Source organism: Podarcis tiliguerta, assembly GCF_965153285.1.
Source record: "Podarcis tiliguerta genome assembly, chromosome: 16".
NCBI lineage: Eukaryota > Metazoa > Chordata > Lepidosauria > Squamata > Lacertidae > Podarcis > Podarcis tiliguerta.
In genome coordinates this window covers 41,060,019-41,085,658 of record NC_139549.1, presented here as the reverse complement: position 1 = coordinate 41,085,658, position 25,640 = coordinate 41,060,019, and the positions used below count along the sequence as shown (strand labels likewise).

The 25,640-nt window shown below is 43.5% G+C and overlaps 2 protein-coding genes and 1 long non-coding RNA gene across 40 annotated transcripts in view; 2 read left to right on the top strand and 1 right to left on the bottom strand.

The window, feature by feature from the left end:
- Positions 1-813: 813 nt before the first annotated feature.
- Positions 814-16,054, top strand: ZCCHC8 (zinc finger CCHC-type containing 8). Of its 4 annotated transcripts, none has more exons than XM_083419032.1 (14): positions 814-1,276; positions 3,251-3,293; positions 3,991-4,065; positions 4,612-4,717; positions 5,594-5,671; positions 6,038-6,141; positions 6,651-6,716; positions 7,982-8,042; positions 8,418-8,560; positions 10,400-10,542; positions 12,354-12,478; positions 13,195-13,278; positions 14,293-14,407; positions 14,586-16,054. In XM_083419032.1, exons 1-14 carry the CDS (start codon positions 1,093-1,095, stop codon positions 15,401-15,403), a joined length of 2,145 nt encoding a protein of 714 aa, XP_083275158.1. In that variant the 5' UTR covers positions 814-1,092; the 3' UTR covers positions 15,404-16,054. The 4 variants fall into 4 exon arrangements, with proteins under 4 accessions (XP_083275158.1, XP_083275157.1, XP_083275159.1 ...); XM_083419031.1 differs by having other exon boundaries at positions 827-1,278; positions 3,253-3,293; positions 7,979-8,042; XM_083419033.1 differs by having other exon boundaries at positions 829-1,597; positions 1,648-3,293; positions 7,979-8,042.
- On the bottom strand, positions 13,926-20,739 carry LOC310667256. Its single transcript, XR_014506234.1, has 3 exons — positions 17,347-20,739; positions 14,928-15,080; positions 13,926-14,431 (listed from the first exon to the last, which is right to left on the bottom strand). It is a non-coding gene; the product is annotated as an uncharacterized lncRNA (long non-coding RNA).
- Positions 20,740-23,121: 2,382 nt separating this feature from the next.
- Positions 23,122-25,640, top strand: part of CLIP1 (CAP-Gly domain containing linker protein 1) — a 102,810-nt gene continuing 100,291 nt past the window's right edge. For 15 of the 35 annotated variants that reach the window (XM_083418991.1, XM_083419004.1, XM_083419003.1 and 12 more), the window contains exon 1: positions 23,155-23,350. The gene's annotated coding sequence lies outside the window, so the exon portion shown is untranslated. Of the gene's footprint in view, positions 24,899-25,640 lie in introns of all 35 variants that reach the window. The other 20 variants (XM_083419010.1, XM_083419007.1, XM_083418979.1 and 17 more) reach the window with 9 other exon arrangements.

The following is a 25,640-nucleotide window of genomic DNA, read 5'->3' as shown; positions in this document are numbered from 1 at the left end:
TACAAAAGTAAGTTTGATTAAAATTGAAATTGAAGCCCACAGACTTCTGTGGAATTTATTCAAAGGGAAATAACTGAAAGAGGTAGGGAGGCTTGGTGATGGATTGTGTCAATGGATTGCTACTGTATGCTTTTCTGTACCCAGAAATATAGATGTATTGATTAATTTGAATGGAAAGTGGCTTGCAAACGTAATTGTAACATAATAGTAACATAATAGAACACAAGTACAGCGTAAGTCATATCATGAACAAATCACCTGTAAAACTATTAACTAAACAGCAACTAAAAAATAAGCTAAACACGTTTTAAGTGGCTTGCCAGGGTTTCAGCCAGGGTATCTTTTCTACCTCTATCAGAACATGCCTAGTGATTGAACCTGGATGGTCTGTTGCTGCCCTATGTTTTAATGGGGAGAGAGACCTGACAATAGTGGGAGAAAAGGAGGGTCAGTTGCTTGGTTCCTGCTTGTGATGGAACCGGGTTCTTTGTGCTTTTTGCCACTCCTGAAAGTGGTGATGCGCTTCAGGTTTGTGGAAGAAAACTTCCAGGAACTGGAAAAATGAGGTTGTAGCTACTCTGTTAGTGAAGACATCTGCTAGTATGTTGGAGAGCATGGATAAAAGGGGGACTCGGTTTCCTCCTAGCTGTACAAGTTAGTAATTCCTACCCAAGCTACGCGAGTATAGTAGCCGAGCTACCAAGAAACCTCTGCAAGAAAAAGCACACAGGAAGAGGCTGAGCAAAAAGAGCTGCAGCCCCCCCCCAGCCTGCGCTGCCGGAAGCTTGAGAATCGGGCGGAAGTGCTTGGCCAATCCCAGCATGCATCGCTGCCCCCAGCCGCTCTCCCAGTGTGAAGTTCGGGCCTGGGGGCTGCGGGCACCGTCCGGCCTCGCTGCATTGTGGGAGTTGTAGTCGCCTGCCCGAAGAGCTCTGGCGCCTGAAGGCCTCGCGTGCAACTGCGGCCCTTTCCGAGGTGAGGCCGGGGCCTCTCGCCGCCTTTCCTCTCCGCCCGGCGGCAGCTTCTTCCGCAGCGCCTGGCCGTGCGGCCGGCGGGCCACGCGCGGCCGGCGCCTTCCCTCCCCGACCTAAGATGGCGGCCGAGGTGGACTTCGGGGACCAGGAGCTCTTCCAGCAGCTGGACGCCGGCGAGGCGGCGCCCATCCCGGCCGCGCAGCCGCTCCACGCCCGCTTCGAGGAGGCTGGGGCGGAGACGGAGGAGCTCCGCCAGCGGCTGAGGGAGTGCCAGGAGACCGTCAGGGAGCTGCAGGCCGAGAATATCCTGGCGGGGGAAGCAGGCCGGCCTGGGGGCGCCCCCTCCCCTCAGATCCCCGCCCAGAGGCGGCAGCCCTTCGAGGCCTTGGGCGTTGCCGAGGGGCGCCTCCCGGCCGTTACGGGGCCGAGCGGAGCCTCCGTCAAAGGGGCGGGGGGGGGGCGCCGGCGCCCAGTGCGCTCTTGACATCTTGCTATCTATCTTCGCAAAGGGGTCCCAGCCCTTGTAACCCCCCCCTCCCCACCCCGCTTGTAATCTCGAACTTGGCTTCGGCTGTAGCTGCAGAAAGTGTCAGGGACTAGTAGCCTCTTGCAGCAGCTACCCAGTCCGGCCCCCTGGAGCACGAGAGCTTATTCCGCAAGTCTCTGTTTTCAGGGTTGGCCCGGCCCAAGACCTTTGGCTGCCCGAGCGGGGATGAGGTTTTTTTTGCAAAAAGATACTTAGGTAAATGCTAAGGTACTTTGCATTAGCAAATGTTTGGCTGCCCTGTGTTGGGAGTTGTAGCCCAACAACATCTGGGCACCAGGCAGGCAAAGGTTGCTCTAAAGAGTGATCTCATTTAGCACATTTGTTTTACTTTTATTTCATAAGCTGCTTTGGCTGTGTGCAGTAAAGCTAACCAACTGGATATATTCTATAAGCAGTGCTAAGAAGGTTGAAGCTGCCAGCCTTACCTAATAATGTATTTGTAGTTTGCCTCCATTCACTGTTACTGGAGAAATTATTTCTGGCACCGAAAAAAGTTTCCACCCCACATCACTGTGCTTCAGGGAGAGCAGGAACAATGAAACTTTCACCCTGTCCTGCTCCTGTTGGAGTGTATAAGACACAAGACCGGCAAAGTTATGTTGACACTTTGGACAGAAACTCCCACAAGCATTTCTTCTCCTTTATGGCAGTAAAAAAGCAATAATAAATTGAATTTATTCAATTTGCTGCCGCCTCAAGTTGACCAGAATTCCACTCTGCTGATCCTGTCTGGTGTTGTGTTTGCTGCAACATACTGCTATCCACTTGAGAAGTTGTATCTTGGAACTTTGCTGTGATTTTTTAAATTTAATTTTATACTACTTCATCCCATACCACCCCACCTATTTTATCTTCACAACAACTTGTGGGATAAGATAGACTGCAAGAGAGAGTGGCCGCCCAAGGTCACACAGGGGCCTTCTTGGCGAAGTGTGACTTTGAATCTGGGTCCTCCCAGTCCTAGGCCAGTACTCTGAGCACTATGTCATGCAGTCTGCCTCACTGACTTTTTAAATTCCTTCTATTCAAAGTGGTGTATGGTTCTTCCCTGTCCCCCTTTCTCCTTGGCTACAATCCTGTGAAGTACATGAGGTGCTGAATTATCCAAGTTCACCTAGCAAACATTGTAGCTGAGCATGGATTTGAACATCCAGCACTCTTGTATTACACTGGCTTGTCATCATCCCTCTGCAAATTGTTTTGTGGTCACACACACACAGAGGACACATGACAAAGCTGGGGTGGGGAGAACAGCACCTGTTGAATATATCACTTGTGCAGCTTTTTAAAGGGCACAGGATACCAGATTTCAAAGAAGAAGGGACTGCTCATAAGCATGAATTGTACCAGGGAGGAGTACAGTTCTTCCTTTAGCAGAACTGTGACATAAATGTCAGCCGCCCTAGAAGGATGTGGCCTGAAGCGTTTGACAAGGTATTCATTCAATTCTGCCATCTTCAGGCTTCCCTTGTGATGCCTTCCTTCCTTCATGTACATTGAGTACCATGAATGGGTTTCAGCAACTCTCTGATTCACAAGTGGGGAGGCTAACGTACTTTCCTTTAACTTTCATACCTACTTTTTATATGTCAAATAAGCTTACATCTGGAGCTCTGGTTCTAATTATTATTACTGATTGAGAGTGCAGAACAGGGGCAGTCATAAATTATTCCAGGGTCATTATTCTGAAATAGTAGCATGACTTGAAATTCCTTAACAAATAATTCACATCATGAACTCAGAAGAAAATTGAATATGCTGACTCGACCAAGGTATGTGTAAATTGCTTCATCATCTGTGATGTTTAGTACATTGTTTAAAAGTAGATATGTGTAAGGATTTGGGCATGCCCTGTGTGATTCCAACCCACCCACACAAGGCCTCCTTGAGCACGTTAAGCTAGCAGCATGGTTTTATGGATTAACTGGGTGTTTACTTCAGATGTAGCAGAAAATACCTGTCATTTGTTTGTATTGAGTGGTCACAAGGGAAGAGTGCTTACACTTCTTCACTAATATTATCTAATGATCTAGAATCTAATGCATGTAATCAAAAGAAAATAATTTTGGCTTAGTATGCACTATTCTTAACAAACTGCGATAAGGAGAAAAGTCTATTACTAAGAATGGGGGTGGGGGAGAGAAATAAATAAATATACATATTAAGGTAAAGGACCCCAGGATGGTTAAGTCCAGTCAAAGGCGACTATGGGGCTGCAGTGCTCATCTCGCTTTCAGGCCAAGGGAGCCGGCGTTTGTCCACAGACAGCGGGGATTCGAACAGCCAACCTTCCAATTGACAAGCCGAAGAGGTTCAGTGGTTTAGACCACAGTGTGACCCGCGTCCCTACATATATTAAAGTATCTTAATGTGGTCAGAATACTTCCAAACTATGTCAAAGAGGCATGTGGGCCTGTCTGAACTGCTACTACCTAATGTAATGGTAGTTTTATGCTTTCTTTTTTTTAGTGGACTTACCATTGACGACTCTAAACTTGATGGGCCTTTGCTACAAATTTTATTTATGAACAATACTGTTTCAAAGTAAGTATATATATTTTATATTGGTTAAGTTCAGAATGTTTGTATCATGGGTGCCTTCTAGAGTATTGAGCATTGAGTGGTGGGTCAGAACCCACTAGTTTACTGTCCCCCAATATAAGGTGTGTCATGTCTGTAGCTGTGTACCCCAATTTTTTAGGTGTGTGTGTGTGTTCAAATGAGAACTGGAAACATTGGGTGGTTGGGTAAATAAGCCATATGTAGATTTTTAAAAAAAGTTAAATTAAAGTTCCCACATAGTAGGTTGTAGTCCCTACTCTTAAAAACGTTGAACGCTATTGCTCTACAGATATTTAAAGAAAACGTATGCAACATGAAAGGAATTTCGAATTTCTGCAGTGGTACCAAAACACTGGATAGGACAAATGCCTGTACCTTTCCCCCCAAAGTCTGATCTACAAGCTCTTCCTTCTGCAGAATTGCAGAACAAAATCCTCAGCTTGAACAGTGTGTAAGAGCAGTCTGTGAGAGAGATGCTTTATAACAAACAAACAAAACAGCATATCTATTTTGAAAATTCTTGTATAGGCAATATCATCAAGAAATAGAAGATTTTATATCTTGTTTAGTTCAAAAATATGAGGAGCAACAAAGTGCTGAATCTGACAAGACCTACTTCAATGTTAAGCCGCAGGTATTTATATATTAATGAAATGATCTAAACCTTTTCTTTTATTGGTATCCGTTGTTACTATTGTAGTAGACTAGCCCTAATAGCCTTTGTTATTGATGAAAAGTGTACCACATTTTCGAGATATAACATGTTTCTATTCATATGACTGGTCTGTCAAAAATGTCCTGCTGCAATGTGCTAACTCTAGTCATATTCTTCAGTAGCACAGTGTATGATGCCACTGCTCCATGTGAAGATAGGCAATACTGAGTCAAACCATTGGTCCACCTAGCCCAGTATTATCTATTGGGACTAACAGTAGCTTCCCAAGGCCTCAGGTAGGGGACTTTCCCAGGCCTGCTACCTGAGGTCCTTTTCGCTTGAGATGCCACTACATCCAAAGCAGCCACTGAGCTATGTCCATCCAGTGTGCACTCAGAGCACCTGTGCACACATGGCCTTCCCCGTTCACTTTGTGGAAGAGGGCATTGCTATGCTTATAGGAGGTTAAGCTAAAGACTTCAGAGAAAGCAAAGAGAGTGGATTTTTAGCTGAAATTTGAAGGGATGGTGGGGAGGGGGGAAGAGTTTCTTGATGGAATAAAGTTGGGATATAAATGCAGGAATTTTTAAAAGAATCTTGTAGGCTGGGGAACTTGTTGCCTTCCAGATGTTGCTCTACTCTGGAGTTGCCCATCATTCCTGACAATAGGCCATGCTTGCCGGGACAGATGGCATTGGAATCCCAACAGCCTCTAGAGGGCACCAGGTTCCCTATTCCTGATACAAGTGTTCTGGAAGTGAGTTCAGGCATATAGGAGAACACTCATAATTATATACTTTGTTGTTTGATAAATATAATCTTAGTTTCGCAAACTGTGATTTGTCTTTCTATTAGCCTTCTAGTTTTATGTTGGAAGAAGACCATAAAGTGACAATCTCAAATACATCAAAAAAAATCAAGGAGGCCTTTAGTGTAAGTTACTCCTTTGCTTTGTGGTGTATGTGCTTGAATCCTACATTTTAGATTTCCGAACCATAGCATTAGAAAAGGGTTGACAAGATGCTTAAAGAGCCATGCAATTCTCACTGTATTTAATTATTGTTAAGTTGTTGTAATTCTTGGAAGGCCAAGACTCATATTAATTGGCTGGGCTTTTTTTAGTTATGGGTGTGTAAGTTGTAAGATCTTGTTTGTAAAACCTTAAAACAGGAGAACCTTTATTGTAATGTACTTAATTATATCAAAATATATATTTGTGAAATATTTAAGTACATTTTTAAAACGGAATGTTGTCTTTCAATCTGATAAAATGCTGACACTTTTTGACTCTTTCTACAGGTTGTAGGAAGTGTTCTCTATTTTACCAATTTTTGTCTTGATAAACTGGGGCAGCCTATATTAAATGAAAACCCTCAGCTGACAGATGGATGGGAAATACCCAAGTATCCTATTTAGTTTAATGTCCTCTTTTCCTGCTAACAATGCAACTTAATCCAATCAGTACTAAACCAGATTCAATCTACATATTTTGAGTCTATTAACTACGTAATTGTGGTGTCATACGTTACAGGGCATGCCCTTTTTGGTGAAACATTATTTCTGGTGATTGGATTTCCTGCTCTGCTTAAAGATGCTACTGTGCTTCCATGCTATATTTCTCAATAGTGGTGTCAGGCAGCTGACACTCTACACTGATCAGGCTAAACCCTACTATTAAAAGATAGCATGCTTTCAACAATGATGAAGCCATCCTTTCAAGCAGAATCTTGCCTTCATGGTATTGATTATGAGCCTCATCTTACCTTTCTTAAGCAAAAAACAAACAAAAATAAACTTTGTAATAACAATTTATACCAAAACATTTCTGGGTCATAGCCATCATGCATACACAGACACGTAAACCTCAGTTGTTCTGTTTTATACAATGGCAATTCCTTATTGAACTCTTAAGATACCAGCAAGTTTTCACGCAGATTCTTTCTCTAGATGGACAGGAGATACAAGTAAAGCCTAAAAGGTTTGTATTTCTCTAAATCTATGAAGATTTCTAGTTAAAAAACTGAAATGTACTGTGGTTGATAAGTGATAAGTAATAAGACTTAGAATGAGAGCAAAGCGCAGATTAAATTGCTGACGTAAAGAGCACCCTTCATGATGTAACAGCTTGCCACTTTTAAAGCATTTTGTGATATTAAGTGTGAAGTGCAGCCTCTTATGACCAAAAGTATAGGGGGAGAGGGAGCTGGAATGTTCTGGGTGCTTTGAAGACCTTATTCAGGCACATCCAAAATAACTAAAGCAGCCTTTGCCAGCCTGTTGCCCTCCAGACATTTTGGACTACAGCTGTCATCAACCTCAGCCAGCAGAGCCATGCTGGAGGACACCAGGTTAGCAAGAGATACTCAGACCTCGCTGTCCATCTTCCTGCTCATAACTCTCGTAAAACTCCATTTTTCCCTTTAATTTGATAGAAGCACAGATAAAATCTGCTAGGAGACAGGCTTATTAACTTTCATTAAGAATTAACTAGATGAGTCCTCAAGTAGGGCATTAGAATACTAGATTGAGCCAACATTTCATGAACAATTAAAAATAAAAATTTACTCCTCAGCTTTATAATTGGAGAGGGCCATGTGCCTTGACATATCTTAAGATAGACTTTTAAGTAGTTATTTCCAAAATATTTTGAAAAGCAGTGCACTGGTGCAAATGAAAGTTGAAAGTGGCCTTCTCCATAATGGCCAAAGCAAGAAAATAATTGTTTCATGCACTGACCCATTCAGTTTCCTCTCACACTTCCTGATTCTCACAAACCATGGTTTCCTTTCAAACCTGAATTGGAAGCCACTCTTTAAAATGGGCTTCCGTGGTTCAGGCACACCGTTTTCACCTGCTTTGGATGTCATGGCAAATTGCGGTCTGGTCTGTGGGAGGGATTTCAAGAGAAAGAAGGAGCACAAAACCACAAAGTCCATAACAAGAAGTCAAACTATTATGTCTTGGATCAGAGCACTTTTTTTCTTTTTCTTTCTAACATCCAAATTTCCACTACATACTACTTTATTTATTTGTCAGACTGTTGTAGCATAGTCACAAAATGTTTAAAATGTTAAGATGACATTACTCCATCCTGCATTCTTCTGTTCTGTCACAACTGGGTTTGGTATATTAGGCATATGGGTGACATTTTAAAAAGGCTGTTGGAAATATGTAATGGACCCACATATTTGTTAAGTCAGTATTAAATATTAGTGTTATAAACTGTTTACTTTTATAAAGCAGGCCAAAATCTCACTGCTTCAATTGTGGCTCTGAAGACCACCAAATGAAAGATTGTCCACAGGTAAAATATTCCTTCTGATGTTCTGTCCTCAGAGCACATTGATAATCAGATATGGATTAATTTGAAAGGATTCAGTTGGGTTTTGATAAAGCTGCATAATCCATTTGAATATTGTTGATATGTTTTATATCTTAAGACACATATTTTGCTATGTATGTCCCTATTAAAATATTCTAGGGTTTTTTAAAAAACAAGTTTAAACAATTGTATTCAGCAACATATATCCTCTGTAAGGCCAAAACGTTTAAGTATCAAATAGTCCAACTCTGTATAGTACCAGGCAGACTGTTATTCCACAGGTGAATCAAGGGAATTTGTATGTGCAACTTGATTGCTGGTATTGTCCTGATTTCCCCCCCTCTAACTACATTTTAGCCACGAAATGCTGCCCGTATAAGTGAAAAAAGGAAGCAATTTATGGATGCTTGTGGGGAAGCAGGAAACCAAAACTTCCAACAGCGGTACCATGCAGAAGAAGTTGAAGAAAGGTTTGGAAGGTTCAAACCAGGAATAATTAGGTATTTTCTCTCTCTCACTGAATATAAACCAGCCTTTCCCAACCTGGTGCTCTTTGAAAGCTTTGGACTACAACTCATATCAGCACGGACCAGCATGGCTGTGCTGGCTGGTGCTGATGGAACTTGTAGTCCAAAGTATCTGGAAGGCACAAAGTTGGAGAAAGCTGAAAACATGGGGGCAGGGACTGGATGGCTCAGAACTCCTGCCCTCAGGTACCTGATTTTTACTAAATCTAACTGAATATTGAAAATACCTTTAAAATGTTTTGCTCACTCTCATTTCAATATTTGCTACTAGCACCAAGATCTGCACCTGCAGCGGTTCCACCCAGGTCTGCACCTAAGACTTCAAGGCCCACTGCAGCGGCCTCATGTTCACATTGCACCCAAGACAAGCGGAGTGCAATTTTTTATGCTGTAAGAAAAAGCAAGGTGTGGACTACAAGTAAGGCGAGGTGCCTGCCCCACCTAAAACAGTTGGAGCTGCAGCAGGAAAAGACTTAGACACAATACTCCTCGAAGAATTTGCAGCACAGCATATTTCACTTAAAACCATGATTATGGAGACATGGAAGGAGCTGATAACCCCTTTGGAAAGAATAGTAGATGCAATAGTGGAGAAATTTGCTGGCGCCACTGAAACCATCTCAGCAGCAATGGATCTGGTACACTTAGATGAAAAAAATTGAAGCGGCTCCTCCGAGAAAATAAGGATACAAAATCTAAGCTGGAGGAGGTGGAAAACAGAGCCCGAAAGCTTACTTTACATGTGAGAGTCATTAAAGAGGGGGCAGAAGGAGACAGTAATATGGACTTCATATTTCAGTGATTCAAAAGTGTGATACCCACCTTAGAGCTACTCAGTGCTTTTTTTCTGGGGGGAACGCAGGGGTACACATACCCCTAAACATTTTGTGAATTTACGTTTGGCCACATTGAGCGGCAGTATTTCAGTATGAGTAGGAAAATGAGAGTACCCCCTAAACTTTTTTTTTTTTTAAGAAAAAAGCACTGGAGCAACCTTTGGGGACAAGAGAGAGCTCACAGAGCACTATCAGTTACAGTGCTTCAGGATTTATCTCTGGAAACAGAGAATAAAAGAGAAATGTGTCCAGTAATGTTCAAGTTGCAAGAAGCAGGAATATGATATTACTGGGCTTTTCATTTCCATCTGGTAGTCACTACAGGAAATTCAACATTCTCAGCAGCAAATCTCAAGAGAACAAATCTACCGGCAGCATTAGTTCCTGAGATAGCTGAATATCTAGAACAATAAGATAGCAAAGATCTAGAAAAAGAACCCAGATAGAAGGTGTACATCGTATCTCAAATAGTGCGAAATAGGAGAATGGGCCAAAGGAGGAGCGGCAGTGTTCACCCATCAGAAAGATCTCTCCACTGTCAAACAACCAGAAAAAGAACCAAGAAAATAAAACTGCTTCAAGGATTGCAAACTGTTAAAAAAGAGTACTTGCTGTAATTTTGGAACCCTTAGCAATAAAGCTTCATCAAGACCTGACTGGTATGGGAGTCACATGGGGAAACCCAGCCAGATGGGCAGGGTATAAATAATAAGTTATTGTTTTTATACATTATTATAACAATTAATGGAAAAGAACATATTCATGAAATTCATGAAAATCAGTCACTTATACGTAACAACAGGCAAATATATTCAAGCTGGACACAACTCTGCAGCTTTCTTATATAATTCCAGCGTGACCTTAAGTTTTCCATCAGGATACAAATCTCTCTTGTTTGTTTTCTTAAAATGTAGCAGACAACTTCCCCAAATAGCCCCTTCATATTTCTAACAGGATGTCATTTGTCCTATTGCAGTGAGGAACTTCAGGATGCACTTGGTGTCTCTGATAAGACTCTTCCTCCTTTCATCTATCGAATGCGGCAACTGGGCTATCCCCCAGGTTGGCTCAAGGAGGCAGAAATGGAAAAATCTGGACTAACACTCTATGATGGAAAAGGTAAGTTTAGTGGTGAGCGGCCCTATTACCTTACTGCAAATGTGTTTATTTTTTCGTAATAAGAGGATACCTGTCCATTATTTGGCTTTTGACTTTGAAAAGTGTTCCACCTTTCTGGTTTCTGACTATAAAGAAAATAGTTAAAATAGTGTTGTTTATTGTTACATCCTGTTATATGAGATGTTTGCCTATTGATTCTTTCCAATAATAATTGAAATTTGGTAATACCATTAGATTATCTGGACCCAATTCAATTCAAGGCATTGAAACTACCTTGGCCGGCCTGGTTTCTTGGGAAAGGAACTGGGTAGTGCAACCTTGTTGATTCTTTTTGACTTCAATACTATTGACCACAGCATCCTTCTCAAACGACTTGTGGGTTGGAAATTGGGGGCACCGTTGTACAGTGATTCCATTCCTACCTTCAAGGTCGATTTTAGACAGCAGCAATGGGGGACTATTACACAGCACACTCAGCTCACTAGTGGGGTTCCCCGGGGGGGGGGGCAGTCAGTCTCTTGTCCCCTGTGCTTTTTAACATCCATATGAAGTCACTGGTAGATGTCACCAGGCCGTTTGGAGTGAAATGTCAAGTGTCCTGATGACACTCCATCTGAATCAGGAGTGCCAGTTCAGGTGTTTGAGCATTGCCTGGAGGTAATGAAGGGCTGGGTGTGAACCAATAAACTGAAGCTGAATCCACACATGAAAGTAATATCTGTTGTCAGTTCTAAAGTTCAGCAGTAGGGAGATGCATGTACTCCCTTGGAAGAACCAGGTGTGTAGCTTGGTGGGTATCACGTTATCCTTCTATGTCATTTGAGACCCAGTGTTATGTTGTTCCTTGATAGGGATAACTTATCACAGTGATCCATGGTCACTTCCTAGTCCATGTCAGGCTACCCTTAAAGATCATTCGGAAACTGCAGCTAGTGCAGAACACACTAGTGAAGCTGCTGGTGGATGTATACACATTCTGGCTGGCCTTGAAAGATCTGCACTGGTTATCAGCCCACTGTGGAGCCCAATTTAAGCTGTTGGAACGACACATAAGATTTTCAACAGTTGGTCAATACATACCTTTTTACCCAGTGCTTTGGTTGAGTAGATGTCTGTCATCTTGTTCTGTGCTGTTGTTCTAATATTGGTTGCTTTTCTCATTTTATTTTCTGATTTTAATGTACATTGTATTTATTTGAAACCTGAAACACCCCTCCCCCTGGGATTGTTTGGGGTGGATTGTAAGTCCAAATACGATAATAAACAGTTATTATATGTGTGATAAGACAAGTGTGTGGCTTAGGGCACCCCCCCCCCCATGTTTTCAGAAAAAGTTCCATTGTTACTAAAATTCATTGGAACAATCTATGGATGCATTGATTCAGATTCCTGCATTGTGGGGAGTTGGACTTAATTGCTAGATTTGTAGCCAATGAAGTCCTACGCAGAGTAGACCTGTTGGAATGAGTGTGCCTAAGTCATGTTCATTAATTTTAATGGATCTTTTCCGAGTAGGACTAGCATTGACTACAACCTTAAATAAGTACCATAACCTAAGCTTGGGTGGTTTATCTTGGGGTTCTGGTGGAGTGGTGCTAAATTTTGCAGTTCTGAATATGTGGTGCATAAAAAATGACTGGTTATTTCTTTTGTGATTAATTATACAATGTTGTTTTGCTTCTTATCACAGAATCTGTGCATTCCAGCACCCTGTTGTCAAAGTGGTTAGACGCAACAAGCGCTCACCATTATATGTGCCAAGTCCTCTTTTGTCAATAGTATCAGTAACTATTTGTGGTGTTTTGTTACAGCATCTCCTGGTGGTGAAACAGAGGCAGAAGAATATTATCAACAGAATTGGCGTGTCACTTACGATGTCTCTAAGTTGATAAACTATCCAGGTTTTAATATGTCCACTCCGAATGGAGTAACAGATGTAAGTGACTAGTTTTACACTTTCATCACCTCCTTCCTCCAAAGAGTGACATATGAATTTCTTTTACACGCTATCTGTATCTGACAGTCCTTTCAAAATTTATTTGGACGGACTCCCTGCTTCCACATGAACTGCCCAGGCCTGTATCTGAAGAAGTGTGCATGTACACAAAAGCTCATACCAATAACAAACTTAGTTGGTCTATAAGGTGCTACTGGAAGGAATTTAAAAAAAAAAATGTTTTGACTACGGCAGACCAACACAGCTAACTGCCCTGGCCTTGAGATGGTCCTCAAAGGCCCTCTCCTCTGGCCCACCATTAATGCAGATCTGGTTGGTGGGTACCATGGACCGGGCCTTTTTGACAGTGGCTCCTCAACTTTGGAACTCCCTTCCTGAGGAGGGGTTTCCTCTTTGGTTTCTTTTATGTAGACCTTTCATGTGCGTTTTAGTCTGTTCTACTTTTTAATACTAGCTTGGTATTTCAGCTCCCAATGTTTTTATATTCTAAGCTGTATTGTCTTGTTTTTAATTTGTATTGATATATTATGTCCTCACCTGTTGTAAATTCTGTGTTCGGAATACACATTTATTAAATATTTTTCTTACAGTTCATTCTTTGCTTTCCTCTTTTTGCTAAACACATATATGCAAGCAAGTTTTCTAGTCCTGCACGTTGATCAGCATCTTCTTTTACTGTATTTATATCCCTGCAGGAATGGAGGATGTTTGGTTCCGTGCCCCTTCAGCCCAGTCAGCAGAAGGATATCTTTGCCCACTATCTTTCTACCTATCATTCGGTGACTATATTTAAATGTGCTTGTGAAAGCTGTGTGTATTGATGTTTCCAGTTAACAATCATATTTCTAGTTCTGCATAGAATTCTCTAATTTATGATAGTAAAAAGCATACATAGGTCAGAGGAACATGTATAGGTATACATTTCTGTAGATTGTTGCCATGTTTGATACTTGTTTTCTGGTGTCTTTATGTCATATTTTGTTCATTAGTTTAAATTAGTTACTTTTCCATTAGCCTGTCTCTAGGAACCCTTTCAGGGTTGAAGAGTGCAATAGGAGTTATTGAAATCTGTTAACATAAATCACACTGGGAACATATTTTCAAGATATGGCAGTTGGTTGCTTTGAACTCTTTCAAACCATTTTAACCACCTATGATAATGTGAATAAAGAGTGTGCAGTTCTATAACCAGAAATATTAGTGGGCAGATTTAAATTTAGGGTTGTATCCAGTGTAGTGGAATCCAGTGTAGCATAAGTTAGAGGAATACTTGTTCTGCTGATGTAATGTTTTGCACCACCAAAATGTTGTGCAAGAGAATGCTCAGCAGGTTGCTGATGTGCTGCACAATAGATTCCTTGGTTATGCAACATTCAAACTTGCCCATCTGCTAGTGCAAGAGCTTTATGCTAGCAGGCAGAGAATGCTGGAGGCAGTTCTTAGTATTAATTTGCAAAATAGCAATACATACATACATACATACATTTTAAAACAAACCTAAATCCAAGCAGTGTACAGAATATAAATTTCCAAGTGCTTTCCAGTTCTTTTGGTACCTTTAGAATCATTGGCCAGACTTCTGGAAGTCAGAAGCAGTAAGGAAAAGGTATGGAAATTGCCTTTGTTTAAATGCTTAAAAAAATAAACATTGAAAGCTCAGAGAAAGTGACCCTGTGAGGCCTTCTTCTCCATAGCTGTGGCCCACAGAGCACATGAGCACCTTCCATGAATGTATCTTCATAATCATGTTGAATACTCTTAATCTCTCTTGTTCCTTTGTGATGCTTCTTTAGTCAAGCCCAAAGTCCAGCAATAAAAGATCTTCATCTCACCAGAACGCTCATCATCCCAAAAGACAGAAAGGAAACAGTGCTGAAGTATCATCAGCTGACATGGAGATGGATTCTGGTAAGCCTTTCAATACTAATAAACCTGTGCAATAAATATAGTTCATAAAATAGCTTAAAACTTCCTTCTTCCCATCCCTATTAAAAATTATGATCCACCATACCTGTATACCAGCTTCCATTGAAAACAAGATAGGGATAGGGATGCTTTCTAACAGTTGCTCTTTTTCTGATTTCAGACTTTGAAGCTCCACACAGTTCTCCTGGCTATGATAGCTTCCAGTTCCAACCTCCACTGCCTCCAGGGTCACCACTGAACGCCACTCCTCCCCCATTGCCACGTGGGACCCCTCCATGTACTCCCCCCAACATTACCCCTCCCCGGCTCCCTCCATGTATTCCCCTACCAGCTACCCGTGATACTCCACCTTTGACTCCTTCCAGTGATTCTGCTCCGCTGAGAGCAGAGGGCTCTGCTATGGATGAAGACACTTTGACTCTGGAAGAGCTTGAGGAGCAGCAGCGCCTCATTTGGGCAGCCCTGGAGCAAGCAGATAGTGCAAACAGTGACTCTGACATACCTGGAGAGAATCCTTTAACAGGAAACTCTGTAGCCTCATCACCGTCTCGAATTGAGTCAGACATTTCCCCAGAAGAAATAACATGCAAAAAGCTGGATGTATTGGAACTTGGGACTTCAGACAAGAGTGAACAGGTACTCAAAGCAGAAGAGTCTGAAAAGAAACAGATTTCAGGTGATGAACTGATTGATTTGACAGACAATGAAGAGCCGAATCCCATGGATTCTGAAGGCAGTGTTGAGAACTGCCCCTCAACCTCAGTGTCCAGGCTAAGCCACAGTGACTCTCCTGTGGTCATCAGTGCGGAGGTGTCCAAAAATGCCAGCCCTGTCCCTGACATGAGCAAGTTCGCTGCTGGGATAACACCTTTTGAATTTGACAATATGGCTGAATCTACTGGGATTTACCTCCGAATAAGGAGTGTGCTAAAGAACTCTCCTAGGAACCAGCAGAAAAGCAAGAAGGCTTCCTCCTAGGTGTCCTATTACTACTGCAGCACAGTTGCACCCAAAAGAAACCGACTGGCCAATTAACTTTGGATACTACTCTGTACTTACTTTATAAATAATGACCAAGTAAGAACAGACACATTGAAAGCTCCTGCTTTGTTCCTCCTATAATTATGTTACTTGTTTTAAAAAGTGCAGTGTACAGAGCTTCCATTTTGACTTCAGGGCCTGTTGCTGCCTAAAACCAATGTTTCTGCTAATACAAGAAAGTGCTACCAAGTGAGTTAACTTTTCTGAAAATGTTTCCTGAATATGAGTTAATCTTTCTGACCCTGTCTGACTTGTGAAGTTGGAGCAGCGGCAACTGGAGGATTTTGTCTGTGCTTTCTGCATCACTGTAAACCAGTTTATTTTCAGTAGTTTTTGAAAGGTTCTCAACCTTTTAAATGGTTTCCCCTTCATTTAAAATAGAAAAATTGTAGCAATGAAATGGGAATAATCAGGGGTTGTTTCACAATTATTCCTGCCCTTTTTGAAGAGTTTTATAAGTAATTTATGTGGGTCAGATTTTTTTTAGTACTACCTTCTTTCTTCTTTCTTTTTAGTAATGCCCCATATTTGAACTTGCTGTACATACATATTGATGCTTCTGTACAGAGGTTTAATAAACAATTTTTTTCATAACTTTTTTGTATGTAAATGTTTAGGTAGACCAGAAAAACCTACTGCTGGAAAACTGAATATGAAAATCCTGTTGTGGTTGAATCTTATACTCCCTTTTTCTGCCTTTAAATAAATATTAAAGCAGAAGTGGGGAACCTTAGGCCTGGGGGGTCAGTTGTGCCTTCCCAGGCCTCGGCCATTGGGACTCTACTCAAGCCATGCAGCCCTCCCCGTGCCACACTTCTCACCAGCCCTGCTGCACTCCCTCCTCAAGTGCTTTTGCATGTTCTTGAATGGTAAAAATCAGCAGCCTCTTGCTTGCCTGGATGCAGAGCTGTGTGGTGTAGCCTACTGTACAAATGTAAAAATCACACCGTTTCTCACCTCCTTTGGCCCTGCCCCCCACAAGCAGCCCCCAGGTGGTTGCTCATGAGGAAAGGAGGCCCTCAGCTGGAAAATAAGTTGAATGCCCTTCTCTAAAGTTGCATGCATAAATAGCTAGCTGTTTTCAAATATGGACATGCTGTGCCATGTCAAATTAGTTTTTTACTTCACTTGCTTAAAGGGTTCTCCAATTATGTGTATGGTCATTCTCAATGGCATGTGTGAGGCCTCCACCACAACCATGGATTAGGCAAGATGTGGCCTAGAATCCGTGGAAGTGCTGTATTCTTCCTACTCTACCCCCTCCCTTTGCCTGCCTCACTGAGTAGAGATTCCTTCTTCAGCTAACATGGTTTTCCTTCATCTATTTTCTTACTCTTTATTTCAGACTTTATAGGAAATTGTTCTCCATTCCTTTTGCCCTAAGCCCACTCACCCCTCTGAGAGGGCAAATACAGTCATGGGAAAAAGAAAGTACACCTTCTTTGAATTCTGAGGTTTTACATAGGACATAATGACCACCATCTGTTCCTTAGTAGGTCTTCTAGCAGGGCTCCAGCTGCTTCTCTCATCTTTTCCACTAACATCTCCTTGCTGGAAATCCACTGATGGCTACAAAGGCTGCTCCATCTCCTTTCTCCAGGCGCTATAAAATTGGCATGTGCCTCAGCTGAGGCAGCATTTGAAGGAAGGCTTCTCCAGAGAAGGGCCCAATAGATACATTCTACATTTCTATCGCATCTTTTCCTGCAAGGAGCTCAAGGTGGTATCCATGGCTCTCCACTCACAACAACCCTGTGGGGTAAATCAGGCTGAGAGGCAGAGACTGGCCCGTGTGTGCTTCAGGGCTGAGTGCAGCTATCACTCCTGGTCTCTCGGATCCTCATCTGACACTGGCCACTATCCTCTAACGATCCACGCACCATGAATGCTCCTCCTTGGATGAGAGTAGGACGACTCCAGGCCCATCCTGGGCGTGTCTTGGGTTTGTGCCATACCTTCCAGTGTTTTTTTTTTCAGGGTGGCAGGTAGCTCCTTCCATTTGCCTCAGTGTCTTGCATTTGGCACTTCTGTTTCTTCGGCATTCATCAGGGGCTCCGAACAGGGAATTGAAGATGTACTGATTAAGTATTATTAATAAGAAAGTACATAGTTTTTAATTGTATCCATGTTTAATATTGTTTTTCTTTTGTATGTTTTTAGTGGTTCTTGTTTCTATCTGTAAGTTGCTTTCATTCCTGTCAGGGGAAAATGGCAGCGGGGTATAAATAAATATATTCTTAATATCATGCATTCTAGGTTACATGACCGACCTATCACTGAAAATAAAATAAAAAGCAAACTCTGAGAAGTGCTTGCATCTGAAGGGTTAATTGCCTACAGTACAGGAGATTTTAAATGGGTGGAGCAGTTCTAACTTCGTTTCAACTTGCCCATCCTATCATTGGTTTGTATGAACTGTGGCCTACTTTTGATTGGCAGCCGCTTTCTTTGGTCTCCAGTGCAAGCCTTTCCCATAGAATGCTCTAAACTGGAGATGCCAGGGATTAAATTGAGGAATTGGGGGCGTTCACTCTTTGATGGAGTTGCTCAGCTAGCAAACACAATGCTAGGAAAGAGGCCTGAGAACCATGTAGCGTATGTGTTAGTGTGTTCCTGCAGATCTTTTGAACTATGTTTCTCAGCATCCCTGGAGAAAGTTTTCTGCATGCAAGACATACGCTCCACCATTGAGTTACTACCATTCTGTGCCAATCTTCATCTCATGTCTGAACCTGCAAAGTGCAGGAATTAAAATGCTGGCCTACTTTATAACATAGCAGTTGCTGCAAAGGTTATTTGAAAATATATAAAAAATTATTTGAGTGCTTGAGTAATTAGCATCCCTATAGTTTCATTATTGCTCCAAGGCAACTTAAATTTAGATGTTAGGGAAATTAATTTCTATCTGTTGTTAGGTATGTGTATGTTTATTTTTAACATTCTGTCTAGAACTCTTAAATAGTATATTACCAAAGCTAGACTTTGTTACTCTTTCTGTGCACATACATAATAGTACTGTTATTTTTTTCTGGTTTCATTCCTTCTGTCCTTTCTTGCTTTTTAAAATATTTGTTCAGTTTCACATCTTTTACAGTTCTCTATTACATAATGAACCCTTGTCAATTGCAGTGAGAGACCTTCATGGCTGACTTTATTAACAAGTGTGTATTTTCTCCCTTAGGCTGTGGGTGTGTTCTATGACAATCTAGGCCAGGTAATTAAAGTGAGTGAGTAATAATGCTTGATCTAAGTAAAAGTGATGTGAGCCTTGAAGCTTTCCCACACAACTTTTCTAATGCCATTCATACCTGGCTGATAGCTCTCCTACCACATAAACTTGATGGTGATTTATGCAGACCTGTTGGACTACTTTAAATGATTTGAGCTGTGAATGGCAAAGGTTCCAACCCAGCTAAAGTAGTGACTTAAGTCCCTTTGAAAGAAAGGGGGCTTAAGTTACGGTCCATCCACACTTTTGTCATGTGCTTTCTACTGTTTTGTATTGGATCTATTATCACAGGTCTGAGAACTGTGGTTTTTTCCTCCACCGCTTTCCCCAGGAAAACCTGGTTTACCGCTGAATTGCATCTTAAGAAATCCGTGAAAAACAGCAGAAAAATAAAAATCAAGGAACACTACTATTAAAAGAGGCAGCATAACACATGATGGGAATGGGAGGGCGCCAGGTTGCCAAAGGCTGGGCTTTGTGTTTTTTCAGCTTGGAAAAAAAGATGTCTACAATGGGGATTAACTGGTTTATAAATTTATGTGTGGTGTGGAGAAAGCCAATAGACATTCCTCTATCCCAAAGAACTAGAACTTGGGATCACCCAGGGGAATGAATGGTTTGGAACAGACAAAAGAAAATAGTTACTCATACTACAAAATTAATGGATTGAGTTGCCCCATGGAGTGGTAATGGCCATTAACTAAGGTGGCTGGATGTGGAGAAAGAAACAACTATATAGAACCTCTTGAAGGGGCAGACTTTGGACTCTCAGGCACTGGTTAGCCACAGCAGACATGGCCTTTTCCTTTCCTGCCCTTGATGCCTTCTGATTAGCATTTCTTGGGGAAACAGGATGCAGTACTGTCGCTGCTGTTGTTTAGTCGTGTCCGACTCTTTGTGACCCCATGGACCAGAGCACGCCAGTCAGTACCAGATGAACCTTTATTTAGTCTGATCCAGCTGGGCTCCTTTTATGTGTTCTTGAAACTTCCATTTTCAGTAGGCTTGCTCCCAAGTCAAAGGGTGTGCAGGATTGTAACGCAAATAGCTTGCAACAGGTGTGCGTGTTGCTGATCTATATTTTATTCTTCTAAGTCCATTGCATGTGTTTATTCACCCTTTCAAAGCCTCCAAGTTTCCCTTTCAGCTTCTTCAGGGATGAAGGCATTTTGTCTTGTTGCCAGGAGCATAAGAATGAAGCCTGTGCTGTGCATTGTGGAACAAAGAGCTTTGCTGTCCAGGCCTGTCAGTGTGGCAGCACTTGCCTGTACCATATTGACTCCAGGAGTGAAAAGAACATCTGCTGAGGGTTGCATAATATCATTCACTCCCACTTTTGCTGAAGCGCTTACACAGTGCAGATGTAACCAATATTTAACAACGCACATTAGAAAGCGCTCCCCGCATCTTTTAGAAGAAGGAATTGCCATGTTGTTTGATCAATTTATTGGCATTGCCAACTTACTGCTTCTTTGCCGTGCACAAGGTCATAATGTGCTTTTGAATGCAATCAGTGTTCTGGCTCCCTTTTTACCAAAAGGTAATGGTGTGTGTGTGCGCGCACACACACACACATATCAAGAGCAAATGCTTTGAAGCAAAACTGCTCAAATTTATTTTGGAAGTGCTTATCCTGTTTTCCTCTTAGAGGCACAAAGACCCATACAATAAATAATGCAGTTCCTGGTGTACTTTGAAACTCCTCTCGTCTTTCTGCTGTTGCTCTGGTCCAGTGTTTATTTTCCCCATGGCTCTGCTGCCAGCTTAATTTGTTTTAGTTTCAGCACCTCTGGAGATTCAGAGTCCAGCTTTGCAAGCATCGTCTGGCTCGTGAGGCATTGTTTTCTTGCAAATGACTAACAGAATATGTGTTAACTACTAAAAACATTTATGGGTCCATAACTTTTGTGGGCTTCTTTGGAAGGTTGCCCTGAACCAAGTAATTTCCTTAACTTCATGCTATTGTTCTTCCATATTTAGTAATGTCAGACAATTAAATGTGTTACATTTTTCTCAGTCCTCTTTACACACTAAATAAGAATATAATTGTTGCACAGCTATCTATAGAGAAGTGGCTACTTACTGCTTCGTCATGAAGATGGTGACTACCTGGAAGAAGAAACAAATACATTTTGTCTCAAGAAAAAAATATCTACAGTTGTTGCTGATACAAACAGGTAAAATTGATAAACACAGAGTATGCTGGTGCCCCTCTGAAATTGTTTTAAAATGGACCAGCAATAATGATATTATTCTGTGGAGTTGAACATTTTGAGAGTGTTACAAGATAGAAAAAAAGGAAGATTTAAGCAGCAGTGGCCATCTTCATCCATATATGTACTTGCTTGAATATTAGTCTCCCATAATTATTTTAATTTGTCCAAAAAGTACATAATCACCCCCCAAAAAACCAGACAGGAATAAACCTATCCTGATGCCCCTTTTGTTTGTGTATTGAAGAATTGCACGCTGTAAACTCTTGTTGCTTATGCTAGTTATACAATATCTGTAGGCAAAAAGAGGAACAAAAGGTGGCAGAAGGTAGTTGCATTGCTATGGGGCTTGCGGGGGGGGGGGGGCGTTTCTCAGTCTTCAGATTCTGCTTGGCCAATTGCAGGGGGAAAGAGCAGGGGGTGGTGATGTATATATCTGCTCAAAGAGCGCAAGACACAGGAATTTCATGGCCATGTGGCCACTGAGGATAAAGAGACTGCTCCCATTTTATCTGTATCTGTGGGTTTTCCATTGTTGTAAGTGACAAAGAGCTGCCTCCCTCTGAAACTGTTTAAAAGCATACTGTATTGATCCTACTCATTGTCACTGATGTAGATGAATAAAAGTAAAGCATCCCATTAAGGTGTTTTTCTTAATCAGCCCAGAACCATATTTAGAAGGAAAAGGGTTAATTTAAAAAAACCCTTACTCATGGTGTCTTCATGTGGCATGAATTTCCACGCTAACTTGAATTCTAGTGCTATAGTTCAATATGGCACACCGTAGCTCATGTCCCTAAAGACCAGTTAAATAATCAATTTTGCCATTTTCTTTGACAATGTTGCAAATGTTTTCCAATAGCACTTGGTGTGTTTTAAGGTGGGAATTCTGGCTGATGAATCCTCCTGCCAATTTCTCCCTGAAGAACAAAGTCATTGCTTTTATTTAAAAAACCAACACCTACTATTCTGCTGTCTTACACATAAATCAGTGGATTTTTGCAAAGAAATGTGCCCACCCTGCTATCTTCTGCTGTCTGCTACTTTGCTCTGCTACTTTGCTCCAGCTGAAATTCAGCTGAAATAAGCCCTATAGAATTCAGTAGGACTGACTGCAGGGTAAGTATGTGTCAGATTCCACTTGTTATCCAGCCTGTCTGCGGTGAAAATATTCCATTCAAATCAATAGGATGTACATATGGCTTGCTGATTCCTTGTGAGAAAAGCAGGAATGGATGCTTTACAAAAAGAGGTTGTAGGGGAAACAGAAGCCTCCCTGAAATCAATAGGATGTGGCTAGGGTTGGTTGTTTCCCTATGAAGGAAAGTGAAAATGAAGGAATTTTTAAAGGGGAAGAGAGAAAGGGTGGGGAAGAAGTTAAATTGATATAGCTAATTAATTTATGTTTAGGATTGGGTGGGCCTATGAGGAAACAAAGTGGGGAAAAGAAGGGGATTTTTTAAAAATAGAACTTTTACTGAGGATGTAAGCCTAAGTAGCTAAAGGGGCGCTACTCTGAGGAAAGAGGAAAGCGAGAGAAGGAAGGCCGGCCTCCGGCTCTGTGGGAGAGCGGCTGCTGCCTTGCATGCTGGAGCCCAGAGGTGCAATCCTGGCGTCTCCCGGTGCGGTTGCTGCCAGTTGGTGTAGACAATCCTGGGCTAGATCTGACTTGGCAGAATGAAAGAAGAGCCTTCACCTGGATCAGGCCGATGGCATCCTGTCCCCCCCGTGGCCAACCAGACCTCTCTTCTGGGAAAGCCGCGAGCGGGACCGGGTGCAAGAGCCCTCCTGGCACCCAGAGGCATCCCTGGCTCCTTCGCCATGAATTAGCCGGATCCTCTTTTAAAGCCACCCAAGTTCCCGGCCATCTCCCGGGCCGGCCCGAAACCTTTTGGCACCTGAGGTGAGCCACAAAAACGCAGCCCCGCCAGCCAGCCAAGGTGAGGGGGAATGCAAGACACCCGAGTCAAAGGGCCAAGGGAAGCTGATCTGCTGTCCTTCCGGGGGGTCGGGGTCCGCGGCCCGAGGGGGGGGCGGGCTGGCCCCATCCCTGCGTCCCTCCTGCGGGAGGGAGTTCCGAGGCAGAACTAGGCGCTGCCAAGAGCCCGAGTCCCCGGGGCGCTTTCCCCCGCCCGCCCGCCGGCCCTCGTCTCCGGCCGGGAGCAGGGGCGTGGGAAGGAGGGCCTGGCGCGCCTGCGGCAGAGAGCGGCGGAGCCGTCGGGGAGGAGAGGCCGAAGAAGGAGAGAAGGAGGCCGAGAGCCGCGCAGAGCGGCGCGCGCAGCACGTGAGGAGGAGGCGGCGGCGGCATTGGCGGGGCTGGCCTGGCTCCGCGTCTCCGCCCGCCTTGCGGAGCCCCCGGGCCGCTCCTCCCGCCCGCGGAGCCCAGGCAGGAAGGCGGAAGAGCCGGGAGGGAGACGAGGGCGCTGCCGGCGCGTCTGGCGGGTGAGGCCGGGGGGGGGGGGTCCAGGCTCGCCTCTCTCTTCCCTCTCCGATGCGCGGGCGGGCGGGGGGGTCCCCTGCTTTGTCTCGGCTTGGAGGAAGGCCCCCCCCCCCGCCGCCGCCTCCCCGGCTGCTCCCTGCCTGCTTCGCCCGCAGAGGGGGGGGGGGATCTGTTGCTCTGCCGTCTGTTAGCTGTGCCCCCCCCCCCCCCAGCAGCAGCATCGCTTGCATTCTTGGGGCGGGGGAGATTTGGCTGCTCTCGCCTCCTCCTGAAGGCGCGGTGGGTTGGAGCAGGAGGGGGCTCTCCCTTTCTGGGGGGGCGAGGGATGCGCTGCGCGAGACTCTTTGTCAGGAGGGGCGGGGGGGGATCCTCGCCCCCCTTCTGTGGTAGCAGCCTGGATCGCTTTTGCCGGGCGTCGCTGGAAGGGATAACCTGCTCATTTTGCAGCCCCGGGGTTGATTGCTTTGTGGGGTAAAATATGACATTTGAGGCGCGGGGAGGGGGCAGACTCTGCTTTCCAGCTCGGACTCTTATTTGTCCTGAGAGGATTGGGATGAGAAGCTTTCTTTGCCCCCCAGGTAGCAGCTGAAGCCGATCTCAGCCTTCACTAAAGGGTTAATTGGTAGGTGTTGCCAAGCTTGGGGGAGTGGGGGGCGTTTTGTATTTAGAGCCCCTGATGTTTTAATACTCTTAGGTTAAATTTTTAGGTCTATTTATGTTTTTCAGTTGGCATGGAGGCTTGCGTCTATGGCTGTTGAGCTAATAGGATTGCAAAAGGAGCGTGGCAGAGGTTGAGCATAGGTCGGGCTCTGGATCTGCTTCTCCAGACTGGAGTTGGAGCAGCCCTGGCTTGCCCCTTCGCCAGCCTTGTTCTCCATGCAGACTTTAGGACTGTGTGTCTGGAGGGGTGTGGGGTTCAAGCTGTCAAGTCCTCCCTCTCAGCCCGCCATAAGGAGGGTGGGAGGAGCGGGGCCAGCCCAAAGCATTTTGGGACCTGCCGTGGACCCCAAAATGGAGCCTCCCTCCCTGCCAAGGAAGAAGGGGCGAGGGAAGAGCTACATCAGAAACAAGGGGTGGGAGATCAACATCGAGATCTGCTGCCCCGTGGATCCTGCCACCTAAGGTGGTTGCCTGGCCTGGCCTCATGGTTGGGCTGGCTCTGAGAAGAAGGATTCCTGAGCTCTGCCTGTCAGTCTGCTAATGGAGTCACACAGACTGTGCTCCGTCATCTGATCTGCTCTTGCCTCGGGTGACAGCAGCAGGTTTCTCTGGTACCCAGGCAGCGATCTTGCCTGACGGAGGTAGACCAGCATTGGGAGGTGGAGGCCATCTGCTTTGTGCTGGAGACCCTGTAAGGGTTCCAGATTACTGCTGTTAGCAAGGAAGGTGCTTCCTCCTTGATCCCCTTCCTTCCAACACAAAAGCTCTTGTAAGCCGAGAGGCAGGCAGTTTCACTTGAACTGGGTGGAGAGATGCAGCAATCAACTGGTGAGCAGTCTGCTGCATGACATCACTGGTTGGGTGGAAGTGCCATTGGCCAAACGAGCAGAGTAAGTACAGAACTTCCTGCCACGAGAGTTGAGATTACTGTATAGATTTCCTTATAGAGCAGCTAGGAATGTATGCTTTTACAATTGGAAATACCTTGATTGCAAGGAACAGCATGTTTAGAATGCTATATTACCCTTAAGTTGTTTCTCAGAGACAATGTTTATTACCAGAGACTGATTTTTCAATTTTCAGATTCATTTTAAGCGATTAATCACCTTTGCTTGGTGTGTGAGAGAGATGTGTGTAAAGTGAAATTAGCACATGACCAGGACTTTGCTGCATGCACAGCTGGCTAGAATAGTTATCCTTGCCAAGCATTTGGTGGTTTAAGAATCTTTCCGTTGCTGATATGCACCTAGAGCTTAAATATCCCGTGATTAAAAAAATTAAGAGTGGCATGCTTCTCCCTCACTCTTGTGCATGGTGCAAATAAGTTTCTTCATGCCTCCGTATATATAGCTTTTGTGCAAGGGGAAAATATCAAATAACTCTGACTAAGTTCAAGTACGTCTTGTAACTTCTGTTCTTTGAGGTTTTGTGTTTTAGCATCTTTGTGACTTTTAAAACTACAATATGACTGTGAATCCACATTTTAGTAATAAATGTAGGAGAACTAGATTCTGTAGTAAATAAAAGCAGGTAAAACATACCATATTCTGCCATCATGTAAATTTAGCCTTGTAAAAAATGATCTAGCAAATTATAATCCTGTGTGTGAATGTGAGAGAAGTCGAAACAAAA